The sequence below is a fragment of the Apodemus sylvaticus genome, chromosome 6 (genome assembly GCF_947179515.1).
Source record: "Apodemus sylvaticus chromosome 6, mApoSyl1.1, whole genome shotgun sequence".
Taxonomy (NCBI): domain Eukaryota; kingdom Metazoa; phylum Chordata; class Mammalia; order Rodentia; family Muridae; genus Apodemus; species Apodemus sylvaticus.
The window spans coordinates 11,058,060-11,070,269 of NC_067477.1; the positions used below are offsets into that span (position 1 = coordinate 11,058,060).

A 12,210-nucleotide genomic window follows, 5' to 3' on the forward strand; every position below is an offset into this window, starting at 1 on the left:
CTCCCAGAGTGCTGGGATTATAGGCATGCGCCACCACTGCCCAGCGCACTTTATGATATTTAATTATGGGGGAGTGCAAGCGGGCATAAGTGCCTGAGAAAGCTAGACAGAGGAAATGCCTGGGTTGCGTGCATGTGTTTATGTGCACTGCATGTGCTCCTGGTGCCCTAGGAAGTCAAAGAGGGCAGTTGAGCATCTGATCCCTGGAACTGGATGGAGTGCCTGATGGTTGTAAGTTGCCATGCCTCCAGAGTCATGAGCCACCACATCCAGCAGAACAGAAATGCTTTTATTTCCAACTGAAATACCTTCTGTTGGTTCTATATTTTGTGTTCTGAGTTGAGAAGACTGCCACTCTGGAATGTTCATTATATTAAAAACGTGTCATGTGCTATAAGAATTCTGGAATCTGGCTTACACCTCCTGAGCCTCAAACCCAAGTGTGGTTATGTCAAGTGTCTTCCAAGACTCCTTGTTTGAGGATGGCTCCCCTAACTCTGTGACAGGGAGAAGGTAACAGCAAAACAGCCCAAAGTCAAAACAGCTTTAAGAACAGCTAGAAGGCAAACTATTTCCAAAAGAGGTTACTATTGTTTATCCCACGATATAAAAGCACCTAAAAGTCATGGAAGGCTCAGCCCGGAGACAAAGTTCAACTGAAAACTCCATCTAACTGTCTCAACTTCCATAGCCAGCCAGCTTGCTTCTACTGGATGCTCCAAATACTAATGTAATGATGTTGCCTTCCAGATGTTTAAAGTTTTTTACTTGGAAACCTCATCTGAGGGGAACACTCTCCTCTGTCCAAGAGTCTCTCTATTGGAAATTCCAGCTAGCTGTCTTAAAAGAGCTTTCCTAGTTGATGTCTGCCCGATTTTCCAAATGCCCGATTTGATGGCGATTTGATGGTGTTTGTTGGTTGCTGTCTGTCTAAATTCTATTTGCTACTTATTCTTTTATTTTGGTTTGCTGTATACTGAATAAACTCATTCATTCAAGACCCAATTTTGACTATTGTAGATTATTTTCTGGACCAGACAAACACACCCACACTCCTGACAACCATTCAGACTGGCTTCTTTTCTGGCCTCCCTTTGCCAAGCAAACAGAGATAACAGAGATATTATAATATATTAGAGTTGAATCTGTAGTTATCATTTCTATCTCTCAACTGTTTTCACAAGCCCTAAACTAGAAGACTCCACAATCCACTGTTACAATCTACCTTAGGATACTGTACCAAGACCACAAATGCCCATACTGGGACATGCTCCATTCTTAGAAAATCTCTTCTTTTCATCCATCAAATACCAGGCAGAATTATCTAAATGAGTCTCCTGTTTGACACCACAATTATCACCTCACTTCTTCCCTGAAATGTCTTGAGTATCTCCCCAAAAGAAGGGATACTGACACCTTTTTCCACCAAGACAAGGTCTTACTGTATAGGCTTAGCTTGCTTGTACTGAACTCACTATGCAGACCAGGTTGGCTTCAAACTTGCTGAGATCTGTCTGCCTCTAGCTCCCAAGTTCTAGGATTAAAGGTAAGCACTACCATGTTCTACACAGGCTTGTACGTGCATGTTTATTATCATGTCATCCCTCCACAGGACCTGAAACCAAGTTTGGCACACAGCAGAAACAAAAGCACTTAATGGATATCTGCAAAAAAGCACTAAGGAACCAGGTGTGGTGGTGCATGCCTTTAATCCCAGTACTAAATAGGCAGAGGCAGGAAGACCTTTTGGGTTGGAGGCCAGCCTGGTCTACATCGAAGCAAGTTCCAGGACAGCCAGGGACACACAAAGAAGGCCTGTATTTGAACAACAACAATAACAAACAACAAAAACATTAAGTCTCATCGGGTTTGAGCCAGCCTCCTTAGCATTCTAGTGACCACATTTCTTAAATCCTGTTTGCAAGAAGTTTTATAACAGAGCTGTCAGAGTTCTTTTGACAAATGAAAATAATTATTTTTGAAGGATTTTTAAAAATTATTTATTTGCCGGGCAGTGGTGGCGCACACCTGTAATCCCAGCACTTGGGAGGCAGAGGCAGGTGGATTTCTGAGTTCGAGGCCAGCCTGGTCTACAGAGTGAGTTCCAGGACAGCCAGAGCTACACAGAGAAACCCTGTCTCAGGAAAAAAAAATGTATTTAATGGACATAAGTGTTCTGCCTGCATGTAAGTGTGCAAGCGGTGCTGTGGAGGCCAGAAAAGAGCGCTTGGTCCCAGGAACTACAGACAATACAGAAAACTATGAACCACCACCTGGTACTGAGAACCCAATCTGAGCCGTATAAAAGAGAAGCCACTGCTCATAACTGCGGAGCTATCTCTCCAACACCTCCCTCTTTTCTCTATCTTTCCTTTTCCCCCACAAGACAAGGTCCCACTATGTAGCTGGTATACCTGAAGTTTGCTAAGTCGACCAGGATAGCCTTGAACTCACAGAAAGCTACCTGCCTCTGATTCCCAGATACTATGCTTAAAAAAACATGCACCACACATCCTTTCTTTGTGTAGCCCTGGTTGTCCTGGCACTAGCTTTGTAGACCAGGTTGGCCTTGAACTGAGAGATCCACCAGTCTCTGCCTCCCTGCTGCTGGGATCAAAGGCATGTGCCTGCCACCCAGTTGACAGATTTCTCTTAACAGAAAGTAACACATTTTGTTATTTAGAATATTCAGACTATTACAAGGTAGGGTTTTTTTTTTTTTCACTTTTGTTTAATTTTTTTGAAACAGGGTTTCTCTGTGTAGCTCTGGCTGCTCTGGACTAAGTTTTCTTCTTAATCTCCTGCTGTTATCAGCAGGAGTTAATGGCCAGAAGCCACCAGCTTTTTGGTTTAAGAAAGGTATAAAATTGCCAAGTAGTAAGCAACTTTTACCCCATTGCTGCCTGCTCAGTCTAACCTGGGTGCCAGGCTGGTCACTGGCAATTCTGCATATTGTGGTGGGTCCCCTCCTCTTGGAAAAACTGTTCTCTTTGTTGGCAGTCATGTGGTAACACGTATTACAAGTGTTTACAGGTAGGCCTTCATTGTGGCTTCCAGGGAAAGGGAAACTAGACAAGAAGCTGGGCCTGGACCGGCTATTTGGGAGAATCTCAGAAACTCTGACACACGCTGTCTCTAGCAGACTTATGACCCTGGGGTGTTATTTAAGAGTTAGCTAGAGAAGGTGGTTTCAAATACAGGCTCTGAAATGTCTGCTTTACATATGAAAGGCACACTTAAGGGACATTAATTTGTTATCTCTAAGAATTAGCTCAAGCTGGGTAAAACCAGAAATCACAGAACCATATAGCACAGAAAGAAGACTACGAGAAAATAATAGTGAATCCAGCCAGTTTTGGTTTCCTTCACAGTATTGTCCAAGAGAGCAAGATCTTCACCTGGCTTAGTGTATTGCTCACTGTCCACAGAATAGTGCCTGGCAGTCCATGCAGTCTGGCTTCACATGGGCTTAAGCATTGCTCCTTTGCTGACAGACTATTTCCAAGACTGAAGGAAAACATTCTCTTTAGCTGGGTTACACTTAATACACAGACATGCCTCAACACAGCAGTGCACACCTTTAATCCCAGAGCTTGGGAGGCGGAGGCAAGAGGATCTCTGAGTTCCAGGCCAGACTGATCTATGAAGGGAGTTGCAGGACAGCCGGGGATACACAAAGAAACTTTGTCTCAACAAACCTAAATGTATTTAAACATAAGTTTAGAGGTCAGACAACAACTTCGGGTGTCAATCTTCAGGTGCCATTCACTCTATTATTTATTTGTTTATTATTTATGTTCTGGGCCTTTCACTGGCCTGGAACTTGCAAAGCAGACTAGGTGACCAGCCAACAAGATCCACCTGCCTCTGTCTCCCCAGGGCTAGGATTTATAAACACACTAGTACAGCTGCATAACTTGCTTTGTTTTTGTTTGTTTGTTTGGTTTTTTGAGACAGGGTTTCTCTGTCCAATAGCCCTGGCTGTCCGGGAACTTGCTTTACGGACCTGGCCGGCCTCAGACTCACAGAGACCTGCCTGCTCCTGCCTCTCCAGAGCTGGGACTAAAGGCCTGCACCATCATGCCCAACATTACTTGCACTTAATGACAGACTTGAATTTAATATAACAAGATTGAGCAAAACTACCTAGTATTTAACCAAACTGGATCTAATAATGCTTTGTAAACCAGGAACACTAAGATTTTTATTATTACTGTTTGTTTTCAAAACTACTACATGCATAAAACATTACAGAATTCACTAAAAACTGACCCCAGTAGTGATTAAAAGTAGTTGGAGGTAAAAATACAAAAACAATGGGGAAAAAGAAATCTTCACTTTATAGTTTTTCACTTTGGAAAAACAAAAAGGCTCATCTATGAAAATAATATCAATTTTCAATTTACTTACATGCATTTAGTAAACCTATCTGACTCAGTGTGCCAGCCTGAATATAATAAAACCAACACAATTTTAAGATATGTTCAAAACTGCCTGGGTGAGCGGGTGAACACCTTCAGGCAATGGCAACATAAATGAACTATACAGGAGACGGCAGAATGTGACTAAACTGATACTGATTTCCAGGGCAGATTCAAGTCTTTATGTCACTAGTCATGGATTACTCTTTGTGGGAACCTAGTGTCTTGGAACTGTAATCCCAGGACTCCAGGACAGAGAGGCAAGAGGATGGCCACAAGCTCAAAGCCAGCCTAAGCTTCACAAAAAGCCAGTTTAAAAAAAAATACAAAACAAGATGGGTGTGGGAGGTATGGTTACCGATCTGTAACACCATTGTGAAAGAACAAGCTCTTAGAGCACTGCTCCAAAAATGGGCAAAGCTGCCACATATCCTGTTGCCATTTTCCCAAAAACAACAATGTTAAAGAGTAGGAAACAAATATATAAAGACTGCTTATGTGTGTGTGTGGGGGGGAAGTGGGGGGGGGCAGGTGAAGGGTGGCGCACGCATGTAATCCCAGCACCTTGGAAGACAAAGGCAGGCGGATTTCTGAGTTCAAGGTCAGCCTGGTCTACATAGTGAGCTCCAGGACAGCCAGGGCTATACAGAGAAATCCTGTCTCGAAAAAACCAAATCCAAAAAAACAAAAATCAAAACAACAACAACAACAACAAAAATGACTGCTTGTAACTTATTTTCATCAAAAAAAAAAAAAAAGGCTACTTACTTAATACCCCTTTAAGTATTGCCAAATAAATCAAATATACTTATCAAGTTACTTGTTTTAGATAGCTCTAATTTTGGGACAAGTCTTTATTCAGTGGCTGGTTCACACCTGAACTTATACCACAAACAAATTGTTAAGTTTTAACTACTTATTTATATAAAGTATAATTAACTATTATAAATAATTAATGCAAGTGCAAAAATGCATAATCAAATGATTGGGCTAATCAGAAAACATAGTATCTTATAATAAATAATAGCAATGGCCAAGTAAAATAAAAAACTAAAGCAAGCAAAACCAAAGGGAAAGTATAGGCAACCTGAAACAGGCTATGTTAAAACTTGTGGAAAACTGGTAGAATTCTAGCTATCTCTAGGTTTACATGAACAACCGTGAGACTGTGTCTCCTACTAAGTTCAGAGCTGAACAGGGATGACACCAATAGACATGCCAAGCTGGACAGGGAAAAGCCAGGAAGCCTCAGCCCTACACCAAACTACAGCCGACAGAGGAGCGCCGGCAGCGCCCAGGACAAGAACTGTGGATCACTGAGCCAGGGAAAACACAGCTTTTGAAGATTTCAGCATGAGCTGAGAGAAACGCAGGCTTCTCTTGTTTCAACTGGGTTCAATTTGTATCACTTTAGGAAAGATGTCTCAAATGAAAATATTTTCATGTTGTTTTTAAAAATTCTCGCTTAAAAGTCAAATATTTTTTTAAAAATTGCCCTCAAACCCAACTATTTTGATGAAAAATTTTACTTAAGTTTTTTAGGGAGGAGGGAGATACCTAATTAAAAAGCCCAGAGTATCCTTAAAACTTGAGGGAGGGTCTGCCTCTGCTTTGCAAGTGCTGAGGTTATAGGTATGCAACACAGTCACACCCAGCAAGCTACACTCGCTGGAGGACAGAAAGCTTTGCTGCACTAACTACTGACAGTTAAAGATTTAAGAGGCAAATTACATAGCAGTTCAAACAGAACATTTTTTTAAAATATTAAACACTAAATCAACATACCTTTTGTAGGCTTGTTGGATTCAACTGAGTTTTGTCAATTATTTTTATTGCAACCTAGAAAAAAGTATTTACACATTTTCAGAACTTGCTTATAGATTAACCATTATCAGGTTTGTAAATTCTCATACATATGACACATTGTTAAAAAGCAAATTTTAGCTGGTTATGACAAAGCAATTAGAACCTCATAAGACGATTATATGATTAAGACCAACTCATGAAACCTTATGCAAATGATCTAACATTTTTTTATACTTGTTACTTATATAGAAAGTGAAATTATCTACTCTATTCTTCCCTCAAAATATCACAGAATGAATACTTCAAAACTTGTATCCAGTGTAGCAGATCTCGTTCCTGGGCAGCAGTGCTGGCTAGAGAGCGCCCCTCACGCCAAGCCACTCCTGACCTTTATCCCCCGTCCTTACTCTGCTATTTACTGAAACTAATTTCAGCAGACTTTGAAATCCTAGGGCAGAAACCTGAAAAGAATGAATATTTAGCCTAAGATACTGGGAGTGTCTTGCACACAGAGCTTTCATAAGTAATGAAGTAAGTTGGTGCTGAATCTGAAAACATCTAGCAACAGCAAGAAACCCACTCCAGACAGAAGGCCTGGTAAGACACAGGCATCTGTCCTTCTGGGTGAGTACAGTTCAAGAGCATCTGAGGAACACACTGGGAACCGGTCTCAAAGAACAAGGGGAAGATCCTTAAGACAGTCAAGAAAAACATACACAGAGGCAGAAAAGGGTGTCACCTGGCAACTTTTGTTCAGAAAGAGCATCTACTAGCAAATAGTATTTGCGGGGGGAAAAACAAAAACAAAAGCCCACTAGCACACAGGGAGAAACTATAGCTTCTAATAATGCGTATTTCTTACGCATTAGAAGGCATTAGTTTCACTCATATTTAGTAAATGGATGAATGAGTGTCCTCACCTGGTAAGCTTATCACCTGTTACATTAAGATGGCCGGGAGAAAAGTCCCATGTTAAGAACATGTTCATACCAAGCACAAGGCCTTGGGTTTTGATTGATACCCAGCAACAAAAAAAGAAATTAAAAAAAGAAAAGATCATCTGGGCGTGGTGGTGCACAACTGTAATCCCAGCACTAGGGAGGCAGAGGCAGGCGGATTTCTGAGTTCAAGGCCAGCCTGGTCTACAGAGTGAATTCCAGGACAGCCAGGGCTACACAGAGAAAGCCTGTCTCGAAAAACCAAAATAAATAAATAAGTAAATTAAAAAAAAAAAAAAAGAGAGAGAGATCTACAGACTACATGTGTTAAGTGGGGGGAACTTAAGAAGGAAAGGATTAGCTATGAGTAGCATATGAACTGCATTCAACTTCCCATTTAAGGTGCAGATTAGTCAACAGACTGCCTGAAAAGAGGCAGGGGAGCCAGCCCACTTCCTACTGTGCATCCCGCACAACTAGGATCCTGTAAACCACTGAAGAAAGCATAGCAGTCGGCGCCTGGGACAAGAAGTCAACTTTCCATGCCAATGATTCTCCTACTTCTTGGTGCCTTTACATCCTTCTTAAGGATTATTGATGATCCTTTAAGGCTGAGTTGTGTCTGTCAATATTTATCACAGCATAAATGAAAACAAAAAAATTATAAAAACAAGCATTCATTACAAAATAACAATAAACCCATTGTGTTACCATAACATACTTAATGGAATTCCTTGGGGTTTTTTTATTTATGTTTATTGAATATAGTCATTTACATTTCAAATGTTATTCCCTTTTCCCCCCTCCTCCCAGAAAACTAATCTGTCCTCCCTCCCCCTGCCTCCATGAGGATACTCCTCCATCCAACCCACTTCCAGCCACCCCACCTCCATTCCCCACATTGGGGCATCTATCGAGCCTTCATAGGACCAAGAACCTCTTCTCCCACCAATGCCCAACAAGATATCCCTCCACCACAAATGTGGCTGAAACCATGTGTACCCCTTGGTTGATGGATTAGGGACCCCTGGGGGATCTGGTTGGCCGACATCATCATTCTACCCAGGAGGCTGCAAATCTCCTCCAGTCCTCCCTCCAACTCCTCCATTGGGTACCCTGCACTCAGTCCAACGGTTGACTGCTAGCATCTGTCTCTGTATCTGCAAGGCTCTGGCAAGGCCCCTCAGGAGACAGACATATCAGGCTCCTTTCAGCAAGCACTTCTTAGCATCCACAATAGTGTCAGGGTTTGGTGACTGTTTATAGGATGAATCCCCAGGCAGGACAGTCTCTGAATGGCCTTTCCTTCAGTCTCTGCCCCACACTTTGTCTCTATAATTGCTCCTGTGAGTATTTTGTTCCCTTTCTCAGAAAAACCAAAGCACCCACACTTTGATCTTCCTTTTTCTTGAGCTCCCTGTGGTCTGTGAACTGTATCTTGTTTATTCCAAGCTTTTGGGCTAATATCCACTTATGATTGGGTTACCTCCCTCAGGATGACACTTTCTAGTTCCATCCATTTGCCTAAGAATTTCATGAATTCATTGTTTCTAATAGCTGAGTAGTCTTCCATTGTGTAAATATACCACATTTTCTGTATCCATTCCTCTGTTGAAGGACATCTAGGTTCTTTCCAGCTTCTAGCTATTATAAATAAGGCAGCTATGAACATAGTGGAGCATGTGTCCTTATTACATGTAGGAGCATCTTCTGGTTATATGCCCAGGAGTGGTACAGCTGGGTCCTCAGGTAGTACTATGTCTAATTTTCTGAGGAATTGGGAATTCCTTGTTTTTAAAACAGGTTCTTACTAAACAGCTCTGTAGACCAGGCTGGCTTTGACTTCACACAAATCTGCTTGCCTCTGCCTGAGTGCTGGGATTAAAGGTGGTGTGCGCCAGCTTCTGGATATATGCTTGATCTGTTGTGATGAATGTTATCATATCGCCTCTGGAAAATTCTACTTTCTCTTTGTGTAAAAATTTAAAAAGTAAATAGTTTAAAAGTATTAGTACAAAAATTGTTTTTAAGATTTATTTTTGTGGCCGGGCGGTGGTGGTGCATGCCTATAATCCCAGCACTTAGGAGGCAGAGGCAGATGGATTTCTGAGTTTGAGGCCAGCCTGGTCTACAGAGTGAGTTCCAGGACAGCCAGGGCTACACAGAGAAAACCTGTCTCGAAAAAAAACAAATCCAAAAAACAAAAAACAAACAAACAAACAAACAAAAGATTTCTTTTTGTGCCCGACTTGGTAATTCACACCTTTAATCCCTGCACTTAGGAGGCAGAAGCAGATCTCTGTGAGTTTGAGGCCAGCCTGGTCTTTAGGTCAAGTTCCCGGACAGCCAAGGCTACACAGAGAAGCCCTGTCTTCAAAAAGTAAAATTATTTTGTCTGTATGTCTGTCTATCTATCTACTGTGCACACACATATGTATGTGCACACATGCATGCCACGGATGACAACTGTCTGAAGTCAATTCTCTCTATCCACTGTAGGGGTTCCAGAGATTAAATTTAGATTATCTCACGAGGCAAAGACACAGGAACCTTCACCCACAGTGAACCATCTTGCAGCCAAGGTTGAATGATTTTTAAAAACTACTGAACTTGGTCTAAAACACATTGCTGATTGGCTGTGAATCTGTTAGCCTCCAGGAACAAGGGGAAACATTGTAGCAATGACTCTGCCTCCAGGGTGAGAAGACTGCCCACCTGCTCCAGGGCAGCACAGAATGGAGAAAAATGTGGAGAATGTATGTGTATGCATGTGAAAGTCAAAATACTAGTTCCATATTTGGGAAATATAAATTTAAGTGGAAACTACTAAAAAAGAAAATAAGGTCTTTGCTGATAAGATATTGGAATAGTACCTATACATACCTCCTCTGGGAAGGAGCCAGGCTATTTACTAATCTTTACAGACCAACTTGTTCTGCGGTTAGGCAGTTTCCTCTGAGAGTGAAACACTCCATCCTGTAATGAAGCCCCTTCAATCAGGGGGATAAACAACTCAAAATAGCTTCAGGAAGTCCTGGAAACCGACCAGATTCACTAGGATCCTCGTCACCAGAGTACCACAGTAAAACCTGAGAGTAAAGCCAGGCAGGGTTACACAGAGAAACCCTATCTCGAAAAACAAAACAAACAAAACAACAAAAACCAGAAGAGTCCTCCTCAGATAAATGGAGTTCAGCTTCAAAGACTCAAGACAGACCGGCTACCTGGAGGCAGGCCCCTGCAGCCGACACTCTCCAACCTGTTGAGCTGCCTACAACTCCAGGTTCCCAATCCTGTGAGCTGCCACCAGTGCTGAGGTGGCTTTAATGATATGGCTGTCTGAGTCATTTCTGCTCCTGGAAGTAACCCCTCACCTCTATCCCTGTACATCATCCAAATAAGACTTAGAAGTCGCCAAGCTAGACTGTGGTGGTATATACACTGGTTTGTTATGAGCCCCCCTATCTGGGGTGAGATTTTTGTGTAATGTTTCCCCAGGAAAAGTTTTGTCACACAGGAGCATGATCTGTCTGATCTAAGGCCTTGAGCACTTACAATAAGCAACCAAAGATACATTAAAACTGGATAGGACAACGAAAAAATGTGATCTCCAGCATTTTAAATGTATTTCAAAGTAGAATTTTCTTCAAACACGTTCTTTTTTTATGACCTATATTCAGTTTTATGTGCACTGGCGATATTTGCCTGTGTATCTGTGTAAGGGTGTGGGGTCCCGTGGAACTGCAGTTAAGAGGCAGCTGTGAACTACCATGTGAGTGCTAGGAATTAAGCCTGGGACCTTTGGAAAAACAAACTGCAATACACTTAAGCATAGAGTCGCTTCTCCAGCCCCTAAACTTTATTTTCGTAAGGATTTTTACATGGTATATTTGGAATTTATTTCTTTTCTGGTCATCATCTGCATTCTCAGGGCAAATCCGGCAGTCTGGAGGCATTTTCCCATTTTCTTCTGAAACCTGGTTTCTAAGTTTAATATTGCTCTTCACAACTGCCAGTTTCTTCTGGTTTTAAACACCTTCCTATTCTAAAGAGTCTATCCTGTTTCTGTTCTTACATGTTTTGGGGGTTTGGGGTTTTATGAGACAGAGTTCCTGTGCAGCTCTGCCTGCCTCCTGAGGGCTGGGCCGGGATTACTGCCCTGTACAGCACTGCTCCTAACTCCTGAGCCAGTACTCCACTCAGGGACTGCTTTTCAAAAATAGTCATATATGTTGTATGCAGCTCCGCTAAAGTATATGAAAATGCTCAAAGCTGCAGTGAGTGAAAGATAATCATTTAACATATATATATAGCAAGGAAACCCGATGAGGAAATTCTCTTTTCCTCCACACTGGCTTGACTCAAATACCAGATAAACCTTGGCTCAGACCGGGAGCCTGGAAAGTTGAAACAGCACTGAAACCTTGTGATCAGGAAGAAAGAGCATGATAGGGTACGGTCACTGTGGTGGATCAGTCAGGTCAAGGCTAGAGAGGAGAATACAATTCATTCACAAGTAGTGGGTGGGGTTCAGGGAAGAGTGGTATAAAATAAGCCACAAAGGTTCCCAAGGTGAGGGAAGAAGATAGTACCAGGCACATCCTGTATCAAGTTCTGGGAATTTTAATTTAGTAACTCTGACGCCAAAAGCAAAGTGAAAGTTTGAAAATAATGCTCATGCAGGAGAAAAGGCCAAGAAAATACTCTTGGAGAAAAATGTTTATCTTCTACCTCCATTCATTCATTCATTCATTCATTCAATATATATGAGTACACTGTCGTTCTCTTCAGACACACCAGAAGAGGGCATCAGACCCCATTACAGATGGTTGTGAGCCATGGTTGCTGGGAGTTGAACTCAGGACCTCTGGAAGAATAGTCATTGCTCTTAACCACTGAGCTATCTCTCCAGCCCTATCTTCTACCTCCTGATCAAAACATCCAAACATTTTGAGCCTGAAAGGTGTTAAAGTATCCAAAACTATTAAAAGAGCAGTCAAATGTATGCAGAACTCTTGCAGAAGCCTGAGCTCAGTCAACTCCCA

The 12,210-nt window shown here is 41.9% G+C and overlaps 1 protein-coding gene across 6 annotated transcripts in view; it reads right to left on the reverse strand.

Annotated features, from left to right (window-relative positions):
- The window catches only part of Mark3 (microtubule affinity regulating kinase 3), a 78,274-nt gene that overhangs the window by 45,682 nt on the left and 20,382 nt on the right, over positions 1 to 12,210 (reverse strand). For all 6 annotated transcript variants that reach the window (XM_052184974.1, XM_052184973.1, XM_052184971.1 and 3 more), the window contains exon 3: positions 6,207 to 6,260. In XM_052184974.1, coding sequence (XP_052040934.1) covers positions 6,207 to 6,260 — 54 coding nt within the window. The remainder of the gene's footprint in view (positions 1 to 6,206; positions 6,261 to 12,210) is intronic.